Raw genomic sequence first — 27,198 nt, forward strand, 5'->3', positions numbered from 1 at the left:
TTATGGATGGTGTCTGAAGAAGCTTCCAGATTGATTCAGGTTTGGAAGCTGGAGTGGCATGCCTTTGAAACTCTATAAACTATCAGCATAAAGAAATAATGTTAATTGTAAAACAGGGTCCAGGGTTGTGTGTTTTCTTTCATAGGGTCACCATAAGCCATATTCAACCTGACGACACTTAACCACTACTAACTGAGACTGGTGGTGTTATATTCTGAAGGAACACTGTTCTACTTTGTACATCACTCTTTGCCAAATTTGCTATACTGAGGTAATCTGGATTTTCTGTGATGCTGAACCTTGTGCCATTGGGGTATAAAATGCTATAATGATTTCTCAATGTGGACAATATTTGGTCAAGCTCCCAGTTGTAAAACAGGTTTGGAAGCAGGAGTTGTATCCACTTCCTAAACCACATGGCTATAGAAACTCTATGAACTTGGGAGAAATGACAATAGATATATGAAGACATTAGGTCTTTTATTCATGGAGTCACTACAAGTCGTGTTCAATGCGACAGCAATCAACAACATACCCACCATGTTTGAATTTTAATGTGTTAAATATATGTAAAACAAAACCTGCGATTCTACCAAATTGAACTGTAAAATTCAGTACAACATTAATTGCATTTACCTTGTTGTAGATCACCACTACCTACCTCCAAAGGCTTTTTCTTGTCTCAAAGAGAAACTCAGTGTCCCTTAAACATTAGCTTGCCAATCTTCCTTTCCCGTAGTCCCGGGAAACCAATAAGAAACTTGTGTATCTTATATGTTCATTTATTTTAAACCTTTTCTGTAAGTAGAATCATTTTCTATTTATCTTTTCACACCTGATTTCAATTATAATGTTTTCAAGGCTCATTCATATCTCTTTTTGACTGAATAATATGTCATTTTATTTATAGACCATATTTTGTTTAACCAGTTATCAGTGGATGTAACACTTGACTATTTCAATCTTTTGACTACTGTAAAAAATGCACCGATAAAAACTGGTGTTTAAGTAACTGTTTGAGACTCTGCTTTCAATTCTTTTGATTGTAGACTATTTGGGTCATATCATAATTCCACATTTAACTTTTTAAGAAAAAAATTAAACTTGTTTTCCATTGTTTCACAGCAGCTGCAACATTTTACAATTCAACCAGCTATGGTCTTTGCAATTACTGGCTATGCATCAGAAAGCAGGGCAATGACTAGGGATAATAGAAGTAGAATTGATGCCTCTGAGCTGTGGTGCTGGAGAAGAGTACTGAATATACCATGGACTGCTAGGAGAAAAAACAGGTTCATCCTGGAGAGGATGAAGCCAGGCTGCTCCTTGGAGGCAAAAATTCTGACTTTGTCTGACATACTTCAGACATGTTGCAAGGCAGGACCAGTCCTTGGAGAGGGACATCATGCTTGGGAGGGTGGAGAGACAGCACAAGAGAGGAAGACCCTCAAGGAGATGGACTGATTCAGTAACTAGGGTAATGGAAGTAGGTTTATCAGAGACAGTTAGACTGCCAAGGGATAGAGCAGGGTTTAGAGCTGCTGTACACAGGGTCGCTATGAGTCGCAGGCAACTTGATGGCACAGAACAACAACAACAACTAGCTATCAACAACAACAACTAGCTATGGATGAGCTTCTCTAATGTATTTTTTTAATCTAATGACAAAGTTATGCTGTCAAGTTCTTATCAAACAACCAGAAATAGAGTCCATTAGTTCCAAAAAACAAAGAATGATTAATTAACTCATTAAATTATTAGATCCTGTGTACTCAAGAGCTGCCTATAAATGCAATTCCCACAAATACGTTCTATCACATAATGGTAGTAGAATCATTACCTTCTATAGAAATTAACAAAATGCTACTTCAGGCTTGTGTTTACCAACTATTTTATCCTGCTCATACTCCTTAAGAACTCTTGTGAATCCAATTCCTTTAATACTCCCTTCTGGCCATGTAAATATTGCTGTAGTTAGTAATCCTATGTAACAACAAAATACTGTCCCAACTAGCATAGAACAAACTTAAGAGATTGCGTAACAGACTATCAACTGCTAATACACAAGATAAAGCTAAAGAAAATTAGAATAATTGTTGTTGCTGTTGTAAGGTGCCACTGAGTACTACTCCTCTAGCTAATATGAACAACAGATCTGAACCTTCCCTTTCCTGTGCCATCTTCATTAGTTCTGACATATTTGAACCTGCTACAGTAGTCACTGTGGCAATCCATCTTGTTGAGGGTCATCTTCACTTTCACTGACCCTCTACCTTCCGAAGTACGATGTCCTTTTCCTCTCCTAACAACATGTGCAAAGTAAGTGAGATGAAGCTTTTGTCATGTTCTGTCTCCAAGAGGCATTCCGGCTCTACTTTCTCCAAAACATATCTGTTTGTTCTTCTGGCAATCCATGAGATATTCAGTACTCTTCTCCAACACCACAGCTCAAAGATGTTAATTCTTCTTTTGTCATCTTTATTCACTGCCCAGCTCTCACATGCATAGCAAGTGATTGAAAAGATCATGGGCTAAACACAGTGCACCTTAGTCTCCTAACTGACATCACTGTTCTTCAGTAATTTGGAAAGGTTGCTGACGGCAGACTTTCTCAAAGCAATACAATTCCTGATCTGCTGACTGCTGGTACCAAAGATGTTGACTGTGGATCCAAGTAAGACATCATTGCCAGTTTCAATCTGTTCTCCATCTATCATCCACCTACCAATCCAGTAGTGAGAACTTTTGTATACTTGATGTTAAGAGGTAATCCAAATTGAAGCCTATATAGTAATTCATCTTCTGCAGCAAGTGCTTCAAGTCTTCCTCACTTTCACGAAGCCAGATTGTGTCACCTGCATACTAAAGGTTGATGGATCTTTTTATGACACTGATGCCACATTGTTCTTCACAGTCCAGCTTCTCAAATTATTTGCTCAGCATACAGACTGAATAGGTATGGAGAATGGATACATCTCTAATGCATTCCTTTCTTGATTTCAAACCAGGCACTGTTCCACTGCTCTGCTGGAAAAACAGCGTCTTGGTCTAGGCATAGTTTTCACAGAAGCACAAGTAAGTGCTCTAAGATTCCCATTCTTCTCAATGTTAAAACAAGCTGTTGTTGTTATGTGTCACTGAGTTGCCTGCGACTTAGTGATCCTATGTACAACCGTTCTGAGGCCTGCCACTCTCATTGACTCCAACACACCAATCCCCACTGCCCCAGTTACTGTTATCAATCCATCTCATCAGGGGTCTCCTTCTCCTGTTCTGTCCCTCCACCTTTCCAAGCATGATGTCTTTCTCCAAGGACCGGGTCTCTCCTGGCCATGTGTTCAAGTATATGATATGGAGATTCAAAATTCTAGCCTCCAAAGAGAAACTTGGTTTCACCCTCTCCATAACAGACTTATTTTCATGGCGGTTTATGGTATGTTCAAGACTCTTCTCCACCACCACAACTCAAAGGCATCAATTCTTCTTCTGTCATTCTTAGATACTGTTCAGCTCTCTAATGCATACAAAGCAAGTAATTGTGAAGACCATGGACTAGGTCAGGTACACCTTAAGTCTCTAGACTGACATCACTGCTTCTCAGTACTTGGGAGAGGTCCCTGACCACGGATTTTCCCAGGACAATTAATCTTTTGATTTCCTGGCTGCTGGTGCCAAAAGTGTTGACTGTGGAGCCGAGCAAGCTGTAATTGTTAACAATAACCTCAATCTCTTCTCCATCTATCATGGTGCTGCCAACTGGTCCAGTGGTGAGAATATTTGCTTTCTTGATGTTAAGCTTCAAACCACATTGAAGACTATAGTCCTTGAGCTTTTGCAGCAAGCACTTCAGGTCCCCCTCAGTTTCAGCAAGCAAGTTTGTGTCATTTGCACAATGTCTGCTGTTGATGAATCTTCCTCCAATCCTGATGACACAGTCCTCCTCATAAAGCCCAAGAATAAGTGTAGGAAGGCCAAAATGCAACCTTAAGTACATTTCAGTAGAATTTAGAGATACTTACTAAGGATCAGAGAATTGATGCCTTTGAGTTGTGGTGCTGGAGAAGAGTATTGAATATATACCATGGACTGCTAAGAGAACAAAGAGGTCCATACTAGGGAGGATGCTCCTTGGAAGTAAGGATTTTGAAGAACTGTCTGACATAATTTGTCATGTTACAAGGAGGAACCAGTTCTCAGAATGGAACATCATTCTAGGAAAGGTGGAGGGACAGGAGAGCACAAGAGAGGAAGACCCTTGATGCGATGGAGTGACTCAGTGACTGGGGTCATGGGAACAGATGTGTCAAATCCAATGAAACTGGCTCAGGTTAGAGCAAGATTCAGAGCTACTGTACATAGGGTCACCAAGAGTCAGAGTTGAGTCAATGGCATCTAACAAAAAAACAATATACTACATAACCAAGTAAAATGATTTGAAGAAAGAAAAGCTGTTTTATCCATGTTTTCTATTCTTAAATACATGTTGTTGGTATGTGCCACCAAGTCAAAATCAACTCATAGCTGATCCTTCAGAGGGTTTTCAGAGGCTGGAAATGACATGAGAGGAGACTGCCCATCTGCCTTCCACAGAGCAGCTGGTAAATTTAAACCATCCGCCAAAGGACTGACAGTGCAACTCCTTATTCACCAGGACACCACAGCTCCTACTTAAATACATGGTAAATCTTTCCTTTCTCTTCTCAACAAGAGAGCAAAATACAGGATTATAAATATATTAATCATTAATCAGAGCAGATGAGTGTGGAAACTGTCAAACAACATTACTATCACACACAAGCAAAATCTTGCTGGAGATTATCTAAAAATGACAGGAACAAGTAGTACATCAAGAGAAAACTACCAGAAATACAAGCTGGATTTAGAAGAGGCCTTATATAGCACTAGGGACATCATACCCATGTCAGATGGATCTTGGCTGAAAGCAGAAAGTACCAGAGGAATGCCTGTCTGTATGTACCTCAGTGACTATTTAAAGAACTTTGACTGTGTGAATCACAACAAACTCTGGCAAACCTTGGAGAAGAATGAGAATTCTAGAAAACTTGACTGTTGCGCTCATGCAAAATCTATTCTTAACTAGGAAGCAGCTATCGAATAGAGTCATATGAGCATTGCATGGTTCATAATCAGGGAGGAGATACATACTGTCTTCATACCTTTTCAATTTTTATGTGGAATAGATCATTTGGAAGGCTGGACTTTATGAAAAGGAATACTGGAGAAGGAATACATCAATACTGGAGGCAAATTCATCAATAACCTGTTCTTTGCAAATGACAAAATATTGCTTGCCTAAACTGAGGCAAAGTGTTTTCTGCAAAAGGTCAGCAGCTGTAATCTTCAATATGGATTGAAGCTCAACATCAATAAAACAAAGATTTTCACCACTAGGCCCACTGGCAGCACCATGACAGGTGGTGAGAGATTGAGGTTGTTAACTATTACAGCTTGCTCAGTCCCACTCCTGGCACTAGCAGCCAGGAAAACAAAAGACGAATGGCACTGGGGAAAATCTGCTGACAGAGTCTTCTCCAGAGTGCTAAATATCAGTTATGTCAGTCCAGAGACTAAAGGTGTGCCTGATCCAGGCCATGAGCTCCACAAAACTGGTATTTATAAGAGTTGTAAAGCAGATTTCTTTTTATCTTGTCTGGAGATACATAATAAAATTCTTATTAAATCTTCATTTCTTCTTCTGACTTCTAATTATCCCTTCAGGATTATGAAAAATAAATGCAAGGAGTGGGGGGAGGGGAACAATAGAACAGAAGTATCTCCTAAGTGCCACTAGAGTAAAAAAACTACAAAAACATACTACTATGAAAATACAACATAACTTCCCACATTTGATTCTATTTGGCAAAGGAATTAAAAGAGTTTTTATTTTTATTTTCTCTTAAAGAAGGGGCCAAATGCAAGTGGAGAGAAACTCAGAAAAGCACATGCAATGATCTCTGCACATAAAACTTACCCACTTGAAGGATCTAAGGCAATTGCTCTGGGTTGATCCAACTCTTGCCAAAATAAAACTTTCCGTAAAGATCCATCTAAATTAGAAACTTCAATCCGATTAGTTTCAGAATCTGTCCAATACAATTTCTCTCCAAGCCAATCACATGCCAGTCCGTCAGGGGATAATAATCCAGAGACAACAACATTCTGCACACTCTCAGTTTTGTTAAATTCTGTTCGCTTAATGGCTTCTTCGCTTACATCACTCCAGTATATCAAGCCATGACCAAACACAAAGTCCACCGCTGCTGCATCCTCCAAGCCTCCAACTACAACTGTAGCATTTTCTTTGCCATTTGTAGCATCAACCAATCTCAAATCCCGTCTGTTTGCATAAAGCAACAAAGGGGCCGCTAGAACAAAATAAAAAAGAAAAATATGTAAGTAAAAATGGGAAAAAAATACATTGTTCTTATAAATTCCATTTCAAATCAGAATTAAGCAAACAATTAAAAATTTTAAAGTAAATCTACAAAAGACTAAAATCTTTTCACAAGCAAAACTTAACACTTTCTGAAAATACAATGTTGCAAGAGAGGATTACTTTTACTAGGACAATTTGTACTGGTAAAATAATCTGTCAGATAAAACTAAAATGCCTGGTCACACAAGTGTCATAAAGACTATGAAGCCACTGGAATACTCACATTACGCATGGGAATGTGAAATGATATAACCCATATTGGAAGACAAGTTAGCCATTTTTTTAAAAATTATACATATACGTATGTTCTACCCAAGAAATAAAAACACATGTGAATATAAAGATGCATAAATATTCATAGCAGCCTTATCTGTAATAAATCAAACTGTAATCAACTAAAATTTTATCCACATATAACTGGATAAAGTGTGATACATACTAACAATAGAATACTACTTAGCAATAAAAGACTATTAAATTGTTACACACTTAAAACAGCATGCATGAACCTCAAAACAATTAAGCAGAATGAAAAAACCAGAACCCCAAAAAGAATATATACATGATACCATAAACTTGGAAGCAGGAGTAGCATCCACTTTCTAAAAAACCGCCTCTGAAAACTCTATGAACTTTGAGAAATGTCGAGAGTTGTAGAGGGGCTTCAGGCGTTTTGTTCATAGGGTTCCTATGAGTTGTGCTCGAATCAAAGGCAATCAACACCACCACCACAAACTTTAGAAAATACATTTATTGTGGAACTTTAGTGGCCTGGTGGCAAGAAGCTGCACTGCAATTCCCAAAGGAACAGGGTTCGAAGCCACTAGATGTTTTGCTGGAGAAGGAAGGGCAATTTCCTCCTGTGCCAGTCAGATCCGATTCAATGGTACAAAACAAGGTGGGCGAAGGGGGGTGGTGGTGGAAGAATTTAAAAAAGAAGAAAATATATTGATTGTAATGTACAGGATGGTGTTGGAGAAGAGTATTGAATATAACATGGATTGCTAAGAAAATGAGCAGGTTCATCCCAGAGAGAGTTAAACCAGGCTGCTCCTTGGAGGCAAGCAGGGACTAGTCCTTAAAGAAGGATGTCATGCTTGGGAGGGTGGAGAGACAGCACACCTCTATGAGGTAGATTAATTCTATCACTGAGGTAGGCAGGGTAGGTGTGTTGGAGACAGACTGGCACAGGATAGAGCAAGGTTAAGGGATGCTGTACATAGGGTCAGCTATGAGTTGCAGGTGACCCAATGGCACATAACAACAACAATGTAAAGGGTATATCAGTAGTTTCCTAAAAAGATAGGGAGAAAGAATAAAGAAGAGCAAGGAAAAATATAAACTAGTATAAAAAATCTTCATCTCACATATTTTGGGCATATTACTAAGAAAGGCTATTCCTTAGAAAAGTTGAAGGTCACTAAAAAAAAAAAAACACCTCAAAAAGATGAATACAGGTGACTGCAGCAATGGGCTCATGTGTGTCAGAGACAACACAGATGGCACAGAACAGGAAAGGGCTGGTCTATTATTCTGTTGTTTATAGGGCTGCTATGAGTTGTACTCGATTCCACAGCACTTAACAATAGCAAAGGAATTTTTGTGAGTGATGGCCATATTACCTTGATTATGATGATGGGTCGGTACATACATGTCAAAACCTACTAAATATTACTCTTTCCGCAGGTGTGATTTATTGTATATTCAATCAGTCACTGCTATTGAGTTGGAACTAACACAGCGTATCCTGAGAGACTGTAAATCACACAGGAGGAAACTGTCCATCTTTCTCTTAGGGAGTGGCTGGTAGATTTGATGAACATGGTGAATATTCACAATTCCATCTGACAGTCACAATTCATATCTTAAAATTAGTATTTTTCTTTATAGTTCTTTGAATAGTTTTCTTTATATTAATTTCTTTTTCAAAAGAGGAAGTGGCTACATCTAAATGGTAGTCTGCCTTGACTTTGAATGATACTATTTCATACTTTCATACTGTTTGAGAGAGATCACATAAATTGTGGAATCATAACTGATGTGATTTTTGCTGCCTCCTCCATTTTTTGTCTTATCCTTTCAGCTCTTATCAACTACAACACAGAAGTTCCCTGGATTGTATATTAGTTATAGCTTAATAAAGCTATTAAATAAATACTTTGGTAGAGAAGAAGTTCTTAAAACAACTATTTTATTCTTTACATAAAACGAAGTACTAAAGCTAAATATGAAACTCTCATCTTAAAGAAATACATGGTTTCAAAGATGAGGCTCCTACTATATGAACATCCCCGCTACGCAAAAATGGAGGCTGGTGTCAGATCATAAAAGAGAGGATGACTACATCATTAAATGACTACAACTTCAACCATCAGAGCAGCATTATTCTCACTTCACAAATCAGCTGGATAGCCTACTTTTCATTTAAACTACTGTTGTCAACTCAAAAGGTCAGTTATCAAGACAAATGAATTAAGAGTAGATGCTGTAAAAAAAATTTAAAAAAACTTTTTTTAAAAAAAGAGTAGATGCTGTATTTAATTTTATGCAAACAAAGCTTTTTAGGACTAAAACAGTACAAAGTTTATGGTTTACAATGTAACATAAATGTACACAGATAACTTGTCCTAAACTAAAGAACTGATAAACATAAATAAGTCAAATAATACATGCATAGAAAACAACCTAAATTTTTAAAATATTATCACTGTTGGCATTTACCTTTATGATGGTGGTGGTTGTTGTGTCATCAATTCGCGACTCACAGTGACCCTATGTACAACAGCCCTAAACCCTGCTCTATCTTGTGTCAATCTTACTGTCTCTGACAAACCTACCCTAACTTCCTCAGTCACTGAATCAATTCATCTCACTGAAGCTCTTCCTCTCTTGTGCTGTCCCTCTCCAACAACTAATCCCACCTTGCAGCATGTCCAAAGTTTGTCAGACGAAACTTCAGAATCCTTGCCTCCAATGAGCAGCCTGGTCTCACCCTTTCTAGGATGAACGTGTTTGTTCTCCTGGTAGTCCGTGGTATATTCAATACTGTTCTCCAACATCACATCTCAAAGGCATGAATTCTCCTTCTATTATCCCTAGTCATTGTACAATTTTCTTTTTTTTTCCATTATAATTTTTAAATTAATTTTCATGAAAGTTTAAAGAGACTTAGGGTTTCCAGTCGTTCATTTTCGCACTTTTCTCCCTGCCCACCCCTCCCCATCAAATCACTCTTCTCCTTGAAAAGTAAAATTCTTTCACTGTTAAGCAACACCTCACCCCAAGTTCACTCCACTGTGCAGCCTTCATTCTGGACTCCTGTCATGACAATAATACCCAGTGATATATCCCTTTTAAACAGTTCTCTCCCTCATCTGTTTCAATACAGTATACATCATTCCTTCCCTCCTTTCTCTACCTTCCCTCAACCCCGATGTCAGTCCCGTTTTACAACAATGACCCTATGCAGTATTTGTCCTTTTGTGACTAAGATATTCCACTCAGCATAATGTCCTCCAGGGTCCTCCATTCTGCCTAATATTTAATGAGTTTGTTTTTCAATGCTGCATAGTATTCCACTGTGTGACTATAGAGAGAGCGCCTCTCTATCCATTCGTTGATGGGCATTTGGGTGGTTTCCAGCTCTGTTATTGCCACCAAAGCCGCATTGAACATGGATGTGCATATATCTGCTTGGGTGGCAGTTATGGTTCCTTTAGGGTAAATTCCATGTAGTAGAATTGCTGGGTCAAATGGTATTTCTATTTGCAACTTTTTGAGAAAGCATCATATTGCCTTCCATAGTGGTTGCACCATTTTACACTCCCACCAATAATGGATAAGGGTTCCATTTTCACCACAACCTCGCCAGCATTTGATGTTTGCTGTTCTGTGAAATTTTTCTCTTCTTACTTGGGTGAGATGGTATCTAATAGTTGTTTTAATTTTAATCTCTCTAGAGCTAGGGATTTTGACCTTTTCTTCATGTGTTTGTTTGCCATCTGAATGTCTTCTTTGGTGAAGTGTCTATTCATATCCTGTGCCCATTTTTTCAACTGGGTCATTTACCTTTATCTTGTTATGATGCATTGTCCAGTTTTCTGATGCATAACAAGTCATTGCAAAGACTATGGCCTCAATGAGGTGCACCTTAGTCTCCAGACTGACATCATCACTCTTTAGTACGTTGGAGAGGTCTCTGACTACAGACTTTCCCATCGCAATATATCTTTTAATTTTCTGGCTGCTGGTACCAAGAGTGCTGACTGTGGAACCAAGCAAACTGAAGTTGTTAACAATCTCAATCTCTTCACTATCATGATGCTGTCAATTGGCCCAGTGGTGAGAATCTTTGTTTTCTTGATGTTGAGGTTCAATTCCTATTGAAGGCTGCGTTCCTTGACCTCCTGCAACAAGCACGTTAGGTCCTCCTAATTTTCAGCAAGCAGGGTTGTGTCACCTGCATAACGAAGACCTCTAATCCTGATGCCACATTTCTCCACATAGAGCCCAGCCTCCCGGATAATCTGTTCTGTATAAAGATAGGACACATCCCTGGCACACACCTTTCCCCACCATTTTGAACCAGGCAGTGTTTAATTGCTCTGTTCTGACAACTGCCTTCTGGTCCAAGTATAGGTTTTACATATGCACAATTAGTGTTCTGAGATTCTCATTTCTTCTCAGACTCAGTCATCATTTGTTGTGATTCACAGTCAAATGCCTTTGCATAGTCAATGAAACACGGACAGACTCTCCTCTGGTACGCTCTGCTTTCAGCTAAGATCCATCTGACATCAGGTATAATATCCCTAGTACCATAGCCTCTTCTAAATCCAGCCGGCATTTTGAGCAAGTTCTATGCTAATGTACTGTTCCAGTCCTTTTTGGATAATCTTCAGCAGAATCTTGCTTACATGTGATACCAATGATACTGTTCAATAATTTCTGCATTCTCTCGGGTCACCTTTCTTTAGAATGGGAACAAATATAGATCTTTTCCAGTCAGCTAGCGAGGAAGTTGTCCTCCAGATCTCTTGAAACAATTTGGTAAGCACATCCAAAGCAGCATCTGTTTGTTGAAATATGTCAATCGGTATGTCATCAATTCCTGGGGCCTTGTTTTTTTGCCAATTCTTTCAGAGCAGCTTGAACTTCTTCCTTCATCACCAAAGGCTCTTATTCATACTTTGTTTGGAGGTGGTGGAAGCTACAATGATTTTGACAATTACAACAGTCAATCTTCAAATTTTGGACCCATGAAGGGAGGAAACTTTGGAGGCAGAAGGTCTGGCTCTTATGGTGGTGGTGGTCAATATTTTGCCAAACCACGAAACCAAGGTGGCTATGGTGGTTCAAGCAGCAGCAGCAGCTATGGCAGTGGCAGACAATTTTAGTAACTACCAGGAAACAAAGCTTAGCAGGAGAGGAGAGCTAGAGAAGTGACAGTGAAGCTACAGGTTACAACAGATTTGTGAACTCAGCCAAGCACAGTGGTTGCAGGGCCTAGCGGCTATAAAGAAGACATGTTTTAGACAATACTCATGTGTATGGGCAAAAAACGTGAAGACTGTATTTGTGACTAATTGTATAACAGGTTATTTTAGTTTCTGTTCTGTGGAAAATATAAAGCATTCTGAGAAGAAGGGTTTAAATATATATATTTTTTGCACTCTCATATTGTTGATTGCTAAATAACAGTCTGATCATGACACTGAATAAATGTCTTTTCTTAAACGGAAAAAAAAAAGATGGAAAGACGAGACAGTCATTGTACCAAAAGAAATTGGTAAACACAGAAAAATGTCATGAAACAAAGTCTTCGCTCATTAGTGTTCAAGGTCTCAAATCTGTTCCTGTGATGGCTTTGAAATTCAGGTGAAATAGACTCATGGTCAAATTTTTATTTTATTTCATTTTCCTTAGCTTCAGCTTGAACTTGCAAAAGAGTAGTTGGTGGTCTATGGTACCCAGCTATAAAGGCCTAGACTATCACTGACCAACAGAGCTGGATGTGATGATGGAAATGTTCTCTAAGGCACAACATGACAGCCACTAATCACCTGTGGCTATAAAACATTGGAAATGTAACTACTGTGACTAAGAAATCAAGTTTTCCAATCTTAATTACTATAAATAGACAAATGCTTCTATACACTACTGTGTTATATAGTATATGGAGGCTAAGATAAAACACACAGCAAAAATATGATCAGAGTTATGATTCCACAATTTATATGACCTCTCACAATTACTTTCTGAAAGAATAAAACTGTCATCCAAAGTCAAGTCCAAGTACCATTTAGGTGAAGTCACTCCATCTTTTGAAAAATAATACAAAAAAAAATAAGCTGTTCAAAGAAGCATAAAGAAAAAATGTTAAGACAGGACATGAATTATATCTGCAAAATGGAATGGTGAATATTCACTATGTCCATCAACACATACATTAACCTCTCTTCAAGCTTAAACCCAAATTTCTTAGTCAAAACAAACGAGTGGATAGCTTTCTTAAAAAATAACTAACGGTCCTTTTTCTACCTATTCTGAGCATTTAATAGAGTTAGGACAAAAAAATTTCCCTCATAAATTCACTTTTCATTCATTCCAGGCCTTTACCCTTTAATTTCACCAGTCCCACTGCCCCCATTACACCATCTGAAATTGTTCCTCAGATTTGGGGTCAAAGTGCAACATTAAGAATAAAAATGGTATAGTCCCGAGTCAGGGTGAATAACAGCATTCAACAACATACAATGCTAAAGGTAACATGGAGCTGAGAAATTGTCCTAAGACACTGAAATACATATGACAACAGCTCAGAATAAGAGGTACACTGCAAAGAGTACTTGGGTGGGGGAGGAGGTAAAGTGCAACAATGAATGAACATTTCTTAAAAAGGAACTGGGGGGATGGGAGAAAGAGAGGGTAAACGTGCAACAAAATTAATGAAAATTTTAAAAAATTTAAAAAAAAACCAAAGTGAGAATGTACTATTAATTGGGCACATACTTTATGGCACTATCCTCAGAAAACTGTTTTCACACTAAATCTGTACAAGTCATTTAATTGCAGTCAAATGCTTTTAATGGTTTTCAAATCAAACATTAACATTTTCTATTCACAGTATATATATATGAGTCTACAAATTCTACAAACTTTTCTGGTCACTTAAGATCTCCCAAGCTTCCAAACAACTATGAGGTATCAACTCACCCCAGTAAGAATAGCAATATTTAACAGAACAGCAAACATCAAATGCTGGCGAGGTTGCACAGAAACTGGATAAACTGTTGGTGGGAATGTAAAATGGTGCAACAACTATGGAAGGCTATATATGGCACTTTCTCAAAAAGTTGCAAAGAGAAATAACATATGATCCAGCAATTCCACTACTGAGAATTTACCCTAAAGAAACCAAAACCGCCACCCAAGAAGATATATGCACACCCATGCTTACTGCGGCTAGGCTTTGTTTACAATAGCAAAGAACTGGAAACAACCCAAGAGCCCATTAACAAATGAATGGGTAGAGAAGCTCTGGTATATTCACACAATGGAATACTATGCAGCACTGAAAAACAAGGAACTCATGAAATATTATGCAAAATGGATGACCCTGGAGGATATTACCCTGAGTGAAATATCTCAATCACAAAAGGACAAATACTGCCTTGGGCAGTAAACGGGACGGACATCGGGGTTGAGGGAAGGCAGAGAAGGACAGGAGGAATGATGTATACTGCATTGAAACAGATGAGGGAGAGAACTGTTTCAAAGGGACATATCATTGGGTACTCTTGTCATGACAGGAGTCCAGAATGAAGGGGGCACAGTGGAGTGGACTTAGGGAGAGGCTCTGCATAAAAATGAAAGGGTTTTTCTTTTTCTTTTCAAGGAGAAGAGGGAAATTGAGAGGAGGGAGTGGGCAAGGAAAGAAGTGCAACAATGAGTGACTGGAAACCCTAAGTCTGTAAACGTTCATTAAAATCAATTTTTAAAAAAAAAGATCTCAAGCCTTCTGAGTACAAAAAAGAAAAAAGGTATTGAGAGTGGGGAGCAAGGCAAGTTAAGTGTTTTTAAGTTAGTTTTTCTAGTTATGATTGAGAATTTGCAAAGGTCTACACACTTTCCATTAGTAAAAGGAAGTCTTTTAGTTCATCTGTCCAGCCACCCCTTGTGATGCTTGAATATTTTCTGTAATACTGTCAACAATAAGTATGTACTGGTTTTATATTTGTATTTGAAGGGAGTAATCTGATTAATCTATAATATTGTTTTAATCTAACTAAAGGTATACATTGCTCCCACATACCCCATTTGCACTATGCACCCTGGTTGTGACATAAACAAGCGCGTACACACACACACACACACACACACACACACCCATGAAATCTGTTATCTTCCATTTCACAGGGTTTACTATCTTCTGGCTTCCTAACACTGCTATCAGGTAATTACCACCACATCTTAAGAACTGTCATTTGTTCTCTCTCAACCCTTGTTTTCTTTTCTTAACTTTCTCTAACAGCCTTTCTAAACTTTTTGTTTTCCTAAAGATAAATTCTATTTCTTGAATACAGATCTCTTAATCTCAGTAAAGCAGGAAACAAGGTAAATTTCACACATTCCCCAGATCTTTTATACCACTCAAAATCTCTTTAAACATTCACTCATCCTATATGTTTCAAAAGACAAGTTACCTTTTCTCGTCTATAAGGCTAAAGTACTATTTCTGTATCAATGCTACCTAACCCTTCTAGTACTCTGACCTATCATGTGTTCTCTATTTGTTTCTATCTTCAATAATTCCTTTATTTTGTCCAGAGATCCTTGCTATCAGAACAACTTTGTCTTAATAATTAATTATGCTCCCACCAATATAATTCTATTTCTCCTAACCACAAAATCTTATTGTATTGGCATCTACTTCATGCACACTCATTAACTATCAACTCCTTTGGTCTAAACTTTCTACCCATCATCTATCTAACTAAAACTGTGTGTCCCCATGTCTTCATAACCAAATCAAACAGGCTTTTCTCACTCCTTATTCTTGACCTCACTGCATCACTCAACACACCTCAATATACTTCTACATACTGAAAAAAATGTTCTTATATTACTTATATAATTACTTATATTACTACCTACCACTACTGTTATTTAATGGATTATATTTTGTCTGACTTTTGGGATTCTTTTGTATGTTTGTTTCAAGCTCCCATTTTCTAAATATATCATTATCACCAAGACTCTCCCCTCAAAGGAAAGAATATAAAAAACTATCCAAGTTCACATGGTCAATAAGCAGATAATTTCCAGATCTCCAGTTTCAGCCATAACTTCAATCCTGAATCTTTAACTTGTTGGCCACTTCTATTTGCTTTTAAATTAAATTCATTGCTTTGGGGGGAAAACCCCCCCTAAATTTCATCAGTAAATCATCTATCATTCCTCAATTTTACTGGCATGCCCTAGAGCCTTCCCTGGCTTCTCTCTCCTATGTCTATCCACTGAATCTTGATTTTTCCTTTTTATGTCTTTAAAATTGCCTCTTCCTTTCCATTTTATCACCCTTCTTCTACTTAAGACCTCCATGATCTTAAATCTACACTAACCAGTGATCTGAACACTGTCCTTTCCTTTTCCTATACCTTTTCTATCAAACTCTACAAATGCTATGAAGTTTTCTTCTGATTCCCCACTTTCTAAAGCATAAAACCTCAATACCCCAGCATTTTACCATGTGATTTTTCACCTTTCACCCTCAATTGTTAGTGTGTATCATACAAATTATAAGTACATCATAGTCTATCACAAATGTCTTTATACCCACTCAACACTTCTTTTGTATTCTCCCTAAATATAAATCTAAATCCTTCAGGGCCAGATTCAAACCTTTTCTATTCTATGAATTTCCCCAAGTACCTTGGTTTTCCTCTTTTAAAAGCCCTTAGTCTTCACCACTGATTTGCTACTAGCTCCTTGAAAAGAGGAGTCATATAACTCATTTTATCCCAAATGCTTATTACAGCTTACTATACAGAATAACATAATAAAACTATCTATATTAATATTTAAAAGGTACTTTCTAGAATTTGCTCTAAAATCTATTTTCCAGAAGCCAAAAAACTCTACATTTACTGACCAAATGCTCACAAATACCCATTATTTTATCCATTTCATTGACTTGTCTTTGCCAAACTTAATCATATTTCTCTCTTTCTAAGAGACTGTAAAAAATTTTGGTTGGACATTTGTACAGTAGTGTGAGTCAAATGAAGATTGTGCCTTATTTATGGAACTACTTCATTTCTGCCTATGTAATATGGCATTCTGCAAATCACTTGTTCAGAGTTCAGAGATCCAGAGATTCACTGATGAGTTCACCTCTTAAATCAGTGCACTTACCTATTACAACAAGGTAAGAATTTACAGACTTCATTCAAGTGCATAATCACTCCCTGACCACTCATACGGAAACATTCTCAACTCTTCTATGAGGTCTGTTGTGTGTTTCCTTAGTTTCCCTAAATGAGACAGCATGAGGGAATTTCCTTAGCTCATCTACTGTAATTGTGCAAGGGAATTTACTTAGGTCCTTGGACAGAAATTGCACAAAGTATTCAAGAGGCACTACTTCCCAGCTCCATTAAAATTTATCTGATTTAATTATCTAATCCCCTGGGTAACTCACTCTGTCAAGCACTCTCTCTCCTCTTCTGCTGACGACATGTTTACAATTATAGCTCCAATCTAACTCCACATCTTCTAAATTGTCAACATTTTACTTATGACAATTTCATTATTCTCTCTGAGAAACTTAGAATGTCCCTAAAGTGACTAACCTAAAAGCTCACTCTTCCTAGAAACAGCTCCTCAATCCTCTTCCCTACTTTATACTATCTTCATTCTTCCCTTGGCTACCTTGACTCCTTTCATCTACCTTTCAACCTCTCCACCTCCTCACATGTCTAGCCACCCCTGCCAGACCATTCCATATAGTCACTTGAACTTTAGGTTCTCTCCATACCGGAGATTCTCAAGGGACTCAAATATCCCAAAAGTAAACACTTGTTGCTAAAAACAATTGACTGTTTTATTCATTCAATTGGAAGCTCTGGTAGCCTAGTGGCAAGAAGCTATGTTGCAATCCCAAAATAACATGGGTCAAAGCTACTAATTGCACTACAGAAGTATGGGCAATCTCCTCTTGTGCAATCAACTGCCTCTGAAAACCTGTTGGAGGGTCAGTTATAGATTGGTTCTGACTCGGTGGTATACAACTACAACATCCATTCAGAAGAGCTTTAGTTGATGGTGTTGGTTTTTTGTGTTTTGGTTTTTTTAATTTTTATTGTATTATTTTTGCGTGTACCGTCAAATCAAATCTGACTGGTACAGGAGGAGATTGCCCCCTCCTTCTCCAGCAGAGCATCTGGTGGATTTGAACTGCGTACCTCTGGGATTGCAGTGCAGCGTCTTGCCACTAGGCCACCAGAGCTCCCTTGATGGTGTTGTTACATGCCTTCGACTCACCTGTGACTCACAGTGACCCTACATACAACAGCTCTGAAGCCTGCCCTGTCATGAGCCAGTCTCAATGATTCCGACAAACCTAACCCCACTGCCCTAGTTACTTTATCAATCCATCTCATCAGGGTCTTCCTCTCCTGCACTGTCCCTCCACCATCCATTTGAGCATTATTTCCTTCTCCAAAGATCAACCCATCAACATGCCCAAAGCATGTGAGATAGAGCTCCAAAATTCTAGCCTCCAAGGAGAAACTTGATTTCACCCTCTCCAAGACAGACCTATTTGTTTTCTTGGTGGTCCATGCTATGTTCAAGACTCTTCTCCAGCAACACTACTCAAAGGCATCAATGCTTATTCTGTCATCCTTAGTCATCACCTAGCTCTCTGATGCATACAAAGTGAGTAATTGTGAAGACCATAGACTGGATCAGGCGCACCTTAGTCTCTAAACTGACATTGCTGCTTCTCAATACTCTGGAAAAAGTCACTGACAGCAGATTTATCTAATGTAATTCACCTTTCGATTTCCTAAGTGCTGGAACCAAGAGTATTTACTGTGGAGCCGAGCAAGCTTTAACTGTCAACAGCCTCAATCTCTTCTCCATCCATCATTCTGCTGTCAACTGGCCCAGTGGTAAGACTCTCTGTTTTCTTGATGTTGCGCTTTAATCCATATTGAAGACTACAGTCCTTGACCTTCCACCACAAGTGCTTCAGGTATACCTCTGTTTCAGCAAGCAAGGTTGTGTCATCTGCATAACATAGGTTGTTAATGAGTCTTCCTCCAATCCTGATGCCACATTCATCTTCATGGAGTCCAGCCTCCCCGATTATCTGTTCCGCATATAGACTGAAAACGTAAGGAGATAGGACACATCCCTGAAGCACTCCCTTCCTGATTTTGAACCATGCAGAGTTTTCCTGCTCTGTTCTGAAGACTGCTTTCTGGTCCAAGTAGAAGTTTCACATAAGCAAAATCAAGTGTTCTGAGATTCCCATTCGCCTCAAGGTTAACCACTATTTGTTGAGAGCCACACAATCAAATGCTTTTGCAGTCAATGAAACACAGATAGCTATATCCCTCTGGTACCCTTTGCTTTCTGCCAAGATCCATCTGACATTGGCAATAATGTCTCTAGGGCAAGGTCTCCTCTAAACCCAGCTGGTATTTATGGTAGTTCTCTGTCAATGAACTGTTCCACTCATTTCTGGATAATGCTTGCATGTGATATGAGTGATATTGTATCATAACTGTCACACTGTCGGGTCACCTTTTTTTTGGAATGGGAATAAATATAGATCTGTTCCAGTCAGTTGGCCAGGTAGTTTTCCTCCAGATTTCTTGGCACAATACATCCAGCGCTTTAGAAATACCCAAATGGTACTCAATCTCTTCAATATTTTACCAAGAATTCTGTCCAAACCTCCATAAGATTATACATTAGAGAAGTCTTAAAGATCTCTTTCACAAATACTGCTGGGAACACTTCAGTTCTGAACCTGAGTAGGTAACCTCAACTTACCCTATCAAGCAGAAAATAAATCCTGGTAAAAACAAACGTATGGCAAGGAGAACCAGCTTTCATAGGCCAGCTAACAATTTTAAACTGGAACTATAAAGTCTCTATGTTTTATTATGTACGACGCTTTCCTGTGACCAGATAACATGAATAATGTATAAATCTCTTAAAGGAACTCTGACAGTCCACATAGGAAACATAGTGAGTTGCACTACTAACCCAAAGGTCAAGTTTCCCTGGTAGTTCAAATCCACCAGCCACTTCCCATGGCAGAAAAGATGGACAATCTCCTTCCATACAAGTCACAGTCTGTCACTAGCTGGTCAGCTATGAGTCAGTACTGGATCACTGGCAATGAGTTTTGAAAATATCCATCATGTGCTAAGAAGCCAACCAAAGGCACACAGTTGGAATACATAAGCCGCTTTGTGGAACAAAGATGTGTAGCCCCTTCCCAGTGAATTTACTGCCTCTGAAAACCCACTGGAGGGTCAGTTCTGAATTAGTCTGTTTCAGATCAGAGAAGACTCAACAAAAACTTGCATTACACAGATGACACAACCCTGCTTGTTAAGAGTAAAGAGGACTTGAAGCACTTGCTACAAACATCTAGACTATATCTTTCAATATAGATCATGTCTCAACATCAAGAAAACAAAATCCCTCACCACGAGATCAAGAGCCAACATCATGATGGAGAAGAGATGGAAGCTGTCAATGACTTCATGTGGCTTGAATTCACAAGCAACACCCTTAGTACCTGCAATCAAGAAATCAAAAGATGAGCTGCACTGGGAGAATCTGCTATCATGGATCTGTCCAGTATATTAAAGTGCAATGATGTGATTAAGATGTGCCTGATCCAAGTCATGGTAATCTCAACTGTCTGCTTTTCATGTGAAAAAGTCAGACAATTAAGATGACAGAAGAACAACAGATGCCTCTGAGTTGTGGCGTTGGACAAAAACACTGAATATCTCATGCACTGCTAAGAGAACCAACAGGTCTGTCTTAAGGAATATGAAGCTGGAGTGCTCACTGTAAGAAAGACTGGTGAAACTTTGTTGTACATACTTTGGGCATCTTCTCTAAAGGGTCTAGTCATAGAAGAAGGGCACTTCAAAAGATGGAGAGTCAGTGGAACACAAGACCCAATGACAAGACATACTGACACAGTTACTGTAGCAATTGGCTCAAGAGTATCTGAGATGGTGAGGATGGCAAAGGATAGGGCAGGTTTCAAATCCACTGTTCATAGGGTCATCATGAGTTGTAGTCAACTTGATTGCACATATAATTATTCAAAATTTATTATAAATAAATATATATAAATTAAATACCACTAAAATTCCTATATTAAGGAAATTAAATGTCTACAGCTTTCAAAAGTAGAAAGAGCGAACTGGGGAAAGGGGGTAAAAAAAAAGGGCAACAATGCATGAATGAAAATCCAAAATCTCTGTAAATGTTCATTAAAATAAATAAAATATTTTTTTTTTTTTTGCACAGTTAGGAAACATCTTTATTACTGTGTCCCCTTGATTCATTCCTCATGTAGTGTTGGCCGTGGATCACGTGTCCGGAGAGTCCACCCAGCCCATGCTGAACCCCACCCAGCTGGGGCTATCCCCCAGAGCGAAAGCCAAGCCTCGATCCCACCTTGAGGAACCATGAGTTCACCCTTGAGTACTGAGGGGCAAGGCTGCCGAGGGACTGGACCCTCGGCCCTGCCCTCATCTTTGCGAGGGGGCTGAAAGACGTGGCTAGAGTCCAGACGATCCATCTTTTTGGTTTCATGATCATTTAAAAAACAGAAGAGACAAACATTTCAGAGTCTTAAAAAAAAAGGAGAGTCTGAGAAAGGGCCGGGGGCCCTCCGCCTGCATGCGTGTCCCTGGTGGTCACTGGCCAGAGCCTAAGGTCAGTTGAAAGTACTCCCAGAGAGCAGCCATTTCACGGATGAGCGTCTCGATGGGCGTCTTGCCCACCAGGCGCATGAAGAACAGCTGGGAGATGAGGGAGGTGGGGACGGCTCACAGGACTGGCAGGCGAAGGAGCAGCCGCTCCCGAAGCGCTGGGGCTGCGAGGGGTACTGGGCCCGCCCATACTTGGTCAGCGCCACCTGCGCCTTCTCCTGCAGGCTCTCCACGCGCTGGGGTCGGTCCGGGTCGGTCCAACAAGCCGCAGGCATCCTCTTTGCGCATGCCAACACGGAAACACTTTCTGAGGCGACAGTACTAACACTGGTTCCGGTGGTGCTGGTCAATCTGGCAGTCACGACTGGACCGGCAGGTGTAGCAGAGGTTGTGGATGCTCCGCTTGAAGAAGCTCTTGCAACCCTCCCGGGTGAAGACGCTGTAGTGCTTGCCGCTCGACTTGTCCCCAACACACCCCGCAGTCCACCTACAGCCCCGGCCGCTCCTTGTCACTGGCGGCGCCAGGGGTTGAGGCCGAGTTGTCTTCGGCTGCACACGGGTAGCCACCTGCCTTGTCCACGCCATTCGTGTCACTGCCGCCTCCGGAGCCGCCGCAGCAGTCGACCACCATGGCCATAGGCCATGGGCCGCGGGGCCGGGGCACCCCCTCTGCACGCCTCCCGGCTCGCACCCCTCTCACTCCACAGTGAGCTACCCGGCGCATTCGGCCCCAGTGCACAGGGGACCCCAGTTGCACCCCTCAAAAAAAGTTTTGTAGCAGCAACTTCCTACGGCCGGTCCGCAGACCCGGGCGGAACTGGTTGGGCCAGTTCCAGGCCAACTTTCCCATGCGTGCGTGGGGGGGCACGCAGTAGTGGCGATGGGGGGGGCGGGAGCAGGCTCCAGGCCGGTGGGGGCGCACAGGCCACGGGTTCGCCCGGGCTGCGCCAGGCGCCACAGCCAACTTCTCAGGTCGCCCTGCGCGCAGGCCAGAGGGAGCGCCCAAACTTTGGCCACAAGTTGTGCTAAAATAAAATTTTTTTTAAAAAGTATTATTAGAACAATAAGCCCCAATGATTTATGAATCCAAATTCATATAACTTAAGTATGTCTCTGGCAAATTAGATGTTTAATATTATTTAATACTGTAATATTATAGGTTTTATTTTAAAAGCTGTATCATCTGTGGTATTAGCTTTTAATATTAATTTACTATTATAGGTTTATAATAATAATTATTGTTTTTCTTTTTGTTTCTTTCATTGGGAAAACGTATTGGGGGTACAAGGAGGTGAGGGTTGGGGGCAGAAGGGTGAGGATGGGCCAGGATGCAGTTGCAGAGCTGCACAGTTTGGTCGGTGGAGGGAGCAGGTGAAGGAAATGATGAGGGTCCAGTGGGGACCAGATGCTACAGAGAAATGACAAGCATTTTCCAATGGTAATTAAACCAACTGTCTTATTGATTTGGGAATTGGATGCCGACTCTCTGGCTTCTTCATGCTGAACAGGGGCATAGATGTAAAGGGGGGAAGGGAGGACGCTTTATCACCTTACTGGTGGTCTTGACTTAAAGCTGCTTGCCTTCTTGCTCTGTCAGAAGATATTTTCCTGTCATAAGCTCCCCTCTGGACTGCAAAGTGTTTTCCCAGGTGGGTCCAGTGGGGATGGCTGGTTGAACCCAGAGACTCCATCCTCCTTTGCTTCCTTAGCTGTCAGTTGGATTTCCTTTTTGTCACTGGCACTGGTTCAGCGTCAATTCTGGAGTAAAACTCAGTGTTAAGGTTACCTATAGGAAAGGAAGCAAACCTAGAGAGAACAAACTTGTGAGTTACAAATAGAAGGGCTTTGAGGGTGTTGCTTTCAGGTTTACTGGGGGGGAGGGTGGCAGAAGGTGGCCTAGGTAACATTCTCTAGATACCCTAGGCATTCTTTTTTTTCCCCCCTTCCCCACCCAGGGGTCAGACGGCACAATCTGGGGACTGAAGAGCTCACCCTGAGGGCCACAACAGCTCACCCCGAGCCAGGGGCCGAGGGCCGCCCATCCGAAGCAGGGCAACAACCCCCAGGAGCTGGCTGGTATACTTTACCTCCAATTGTCCCTACCCCAGTCTGGTCCCCTCGCCTGACTGAGGACTCTGTGGTCAGGGATAATGTCTCCAATTCCAGCAATACCACTTTTACCACCCCATAAGTGGTTATACTATATTTTGAAGTAGGTGTCACTGCCCTCCCCCTTTATATATGCTAAAGGGAACCTGAGAATTGTGAACAGACTCCCCCCAGGTCTAACCATCTTTTGGCAGAAGCATTCAACAGAACAAAATATGTGGTGCATTTAGGATGTTGGCCCTCTTGTGCATGCTGCCACTGTTAAGGTCATCAGACTCACAGTGACTTTCAGCAATCCATTGTATAGCTAATTGTCTTCTTTGGCCTGTCCAAGGAAACCCAAACATGCAGATGGCGGGCATGCATCTCATCCCCTACTTCCTACACAGGCGGCCAGCGGGGTGAGCACCCCCCCACCCCAGCGCGGGCAATAATTATTATAATTTACAATTACAGAAATGAAAAGACGAATTGCATTAGGAAAAATCTGTTGGAGGGACCTCTTCAGAGTGATGAAGAGCAATGATAGCAGTCTAGATACAAAGGTGCATCTAATCCAGGCCATGGTTTTCACAACTGCTTGCTATGCACCAGAGAGCTGGACAATGATTAAGGATGACAGGAGAAGAATTGATGCCTTCAAATTGTGTTGCTGGAGAAAAGTCTTGAACATACCATGGACATACCAAGAAAACAAGTAAGTCTGCCTTGGAGAGGGGGAAATCAAGTCTCTCCTTGGAGGGTAAGATTTTGAAGCTCCATTTCACATACTGTGGTACATGGCCAGGAGAGATTGGTCCTTGGAGAGGGACATCATGCTTGGACGGCTGGAGGGACAGAGCAGGAGAGGAAGACCCCAGATGAGATGTACTGATACAGTGACTGGGACAATGGGGGTTAGTGTGTGGAATTAGTGAGACTGGCTCAGGACAGGACAGAGTTCAGTGGTGCTGTACACCAGGGTCACTTTGGGTTGTAGGAAACTAGACAGCACATAACAACAATATTATAATTTAGTATTTTGGTTTTATTATTATAATAATATTCTAGGTTTTCTTTTAAAAGTTGTAACATCTAAAAAAGTAGATATAGCATCTGCATTATCAGCATTTAAAGTATTATACAAGTAAACATTTTTATTTTATTTTAATATGCCCCTTCCTAAAGTTATAGACATATTTAGTACATGAAGTTAGTCTATCTACCAGATGTTTAAGATTTAAAAGAGAAATCTGTATTTTTTTAAAAAAAGAATCATTTTGACAAATGTTATTTCAACAGTATAAGCAGAATAATTTGTAACAAATATTATATAAACAATAACTCAACTTTGGGTAACTTAAAATCTTGGACTTATGTTAAATCAGTTAAAGCTAATTCATTTAATTCCTAGATTGTTTATAAGTAAAATGAAACTCTGAAAAGTAATTTCAAGTTAATATAATTTTGTTACTTTTAATAAAGAGAGTTCTGGTGGCTTTGTGGTCAAAAGCTGCACTACCAAGTCAAAAGCAATAGGTCCAAATCCATTACGAGGTCTCTCACTAATATTTTCTTGATTTTCGTTTGCTCTTGACAAAAAGTTATAAAGGGGTTTTCTTTGCCTTCGAAGTAATCTGCCTCGAAGGCAAATATTGTGTCTGGTAAGAATATTTCGTGCTTAATGTTGGCTTTTTAACATTTCTAATTCTTTTTTTAAAAAGAACAAATCTTAATTTTTAAAGTGCTAAAAGTCTTTATAATCCTATTACTTTCTATGTTTAATTTTAAAATATTTTTTCTCAATCCCAGAAGTACACGGTTCAAATCCTCCAGATGCTCTGCTGGAGAAGGAGGGCACCATCTCCTCCTGTACCAGTCAGATCTGACTTGATGGTACACGTAAAAATAATACAATATTGGGATGGGGGGGTAGGGGTAAGGGACGTGGGAATTGTATACTAATGAAGGAATTTTTTTTCTTTTTTTTTTTTTCCTCTCTTCGGAGGGAGAAGCGAGCTGGTGGGCAGGGGTGGGAAGGGAGAAAATTGCAGCAATGAATGAATGGAAATCCAAAACCTCTGTAAAAAAAATAAAATAAAAATAAAAAATTATTAAAAAAAAAGAAAAAATAATACAATAACAATTTTTTTAAATATATTTTTTTTTCTCACTGTGGTTAAAAGAGTGAAATACTGTTTTTCACGGATCCATGAATCTACTTAATCAAACACGCAAACTTAATGTTTTTAATTTTGCCTTCTCAAAATCAAACTATCTTTCAAATTTCTCAGAGTCCCTGGGGCGGGGGGGGTTGGAATCACAAAAAATTTGTTTTCTCACTTTAGGGGAAAAAAAGACATTGACCAACTCAATAGCAGCTAAGAATAGTAACAATGATCAAGTTTATGTGCTATTATCAGTTGCTTAAAAAGTACTATAAAAAATCAAGAAATGCTTGTTGTCTGCACAAAACAAGGAAAGCCTACATGGTTTAAAATGAGGAAAGGAATAAGCCAGGGTCATATTTTTTTTTAATTTATTTAATTTATCTGCTAAATAAATAAGAGAAGCTGGATTATATGAAGAAGAATATGGTATCAGAATTGGAAGACGACGTCTCAACAACCTGAGGTATGCAGATGACACAACCTTTCTTGCAGCAAGAGAAAACCTACAGTACTTACTGCAGAAGATCAAAGAACTAGTGCAGCCTTGAATATATATTACATTTTTAACAAGAAAACAAAAATCCTCACCACTGGACCAACAGACATTACGATAGATGGAGAAAACACTGAAGTTGTCATTTACTTGGATCTACAATCAATACCCATGGGAGCAGCAGTAAAAAATCAAAACTGAATGAGTGAAAGGAAAGACAATCTGAAAGGAACAGACAATTAGAAATTATGTATCTGACAATTAACAGCATAGAACAGGACAAGCATTACAAAGGGTACTGGGTGAGGGGGGAAGGGGAAAAATGTACATGAATAAATGAAAACCACGCTCTTTGTGAACCATAACTAATATAAAATTTTTTAAAAATAAATCAAAACATGTTTTGCATGGGACTAAACTGCTGTCAAAGAACTCTTTAGAGAGCCTAAAAGCAAGAATATTGCCTTAAAGACTAAGGTGCTCCTGATCCAAGCCATAATATTTTGAATTGTTTCCTATGCATCTTCCACTGAATAAGAAAAATCAAACAAGAACTGATACCTTTGAATTGTAGACTGACATGGGGTACTGAATAATACCAAAGACTGCCAAAAGAAGAAACAAATCTGTCTTGGAAGAAGCACAAGCAAGATACTCCTTGGAAGCAAAGATGGTGAAATCTCATCTCATCTACTTTGGGCATTATGCAAAGGCATTTGACTGTGTGGATCATAACAAACTGTGGCTGACTCTGAGAATAACGGAAATCCCAGAACATTTAATCATGCTAATGAGAAACCTATACTTGAATCAAGAGGCAGTTGTCAGAACAGAGCAGGATAAAACTGCATGGTTCAAAATTGGGAAGGGTGTACGCCAGGAATGTGTCCTATCTCCATACCTTTTCAACCTGTATGCAGAGCAGATTATCCGAGAGCCTGGGCTCTATGAGAAGTGTGGCATCAGGATTGGTGGAAGATCTATTAACAATCTGTATTATGCAGATGACAC

At 39.7% G+C, this 27,198-nt stretch overlaps 1 protein-coding gene across 2 annotated transcripts in view; it reads right to left on the reverse strand.

The window, feature by feature from the left end:
• Positions 1-27,198, reverse strand: part of LRP6 (low density lipoprotein receptor-related protein 6) — a 207,224-nt gene that overhangs the window by 153,086 nt on the left and 26,940 nt on the right. For both annotated transcript variants that reach the window (XM_006888411.1, XM_006888412.1), the window contains exon 2: positions 5,993-6,386. In XM_006888411.1, coding sequence (XP_006888473.1) covers positions 5,993-6,386 — 394 coding nt within the window. The remainder of the gene's footprint in view (positions 1-5,992; positions 6,387-27,198) is intronic.

The sequence above is a fragment of the Elephantulus edwardii genome, unplaced genomic scaffold, assembly GCF_000299155.1.
Source record: "Elephantulus edwardii isolate Elephantulus edwardi_28Jun2011 unplaced genomic scaffold, EleEdw1.0 scaffold00067, whole genome shotgun sequence".
In the NCBI taxonomy this organism is placed as follows: domain Eukaryota; kingdom Metazoa; phylum Chordata; class Mammalia; order Macroscelidea; family Macroscelididae; genus Elephantulus; species Elephantulus edwardii.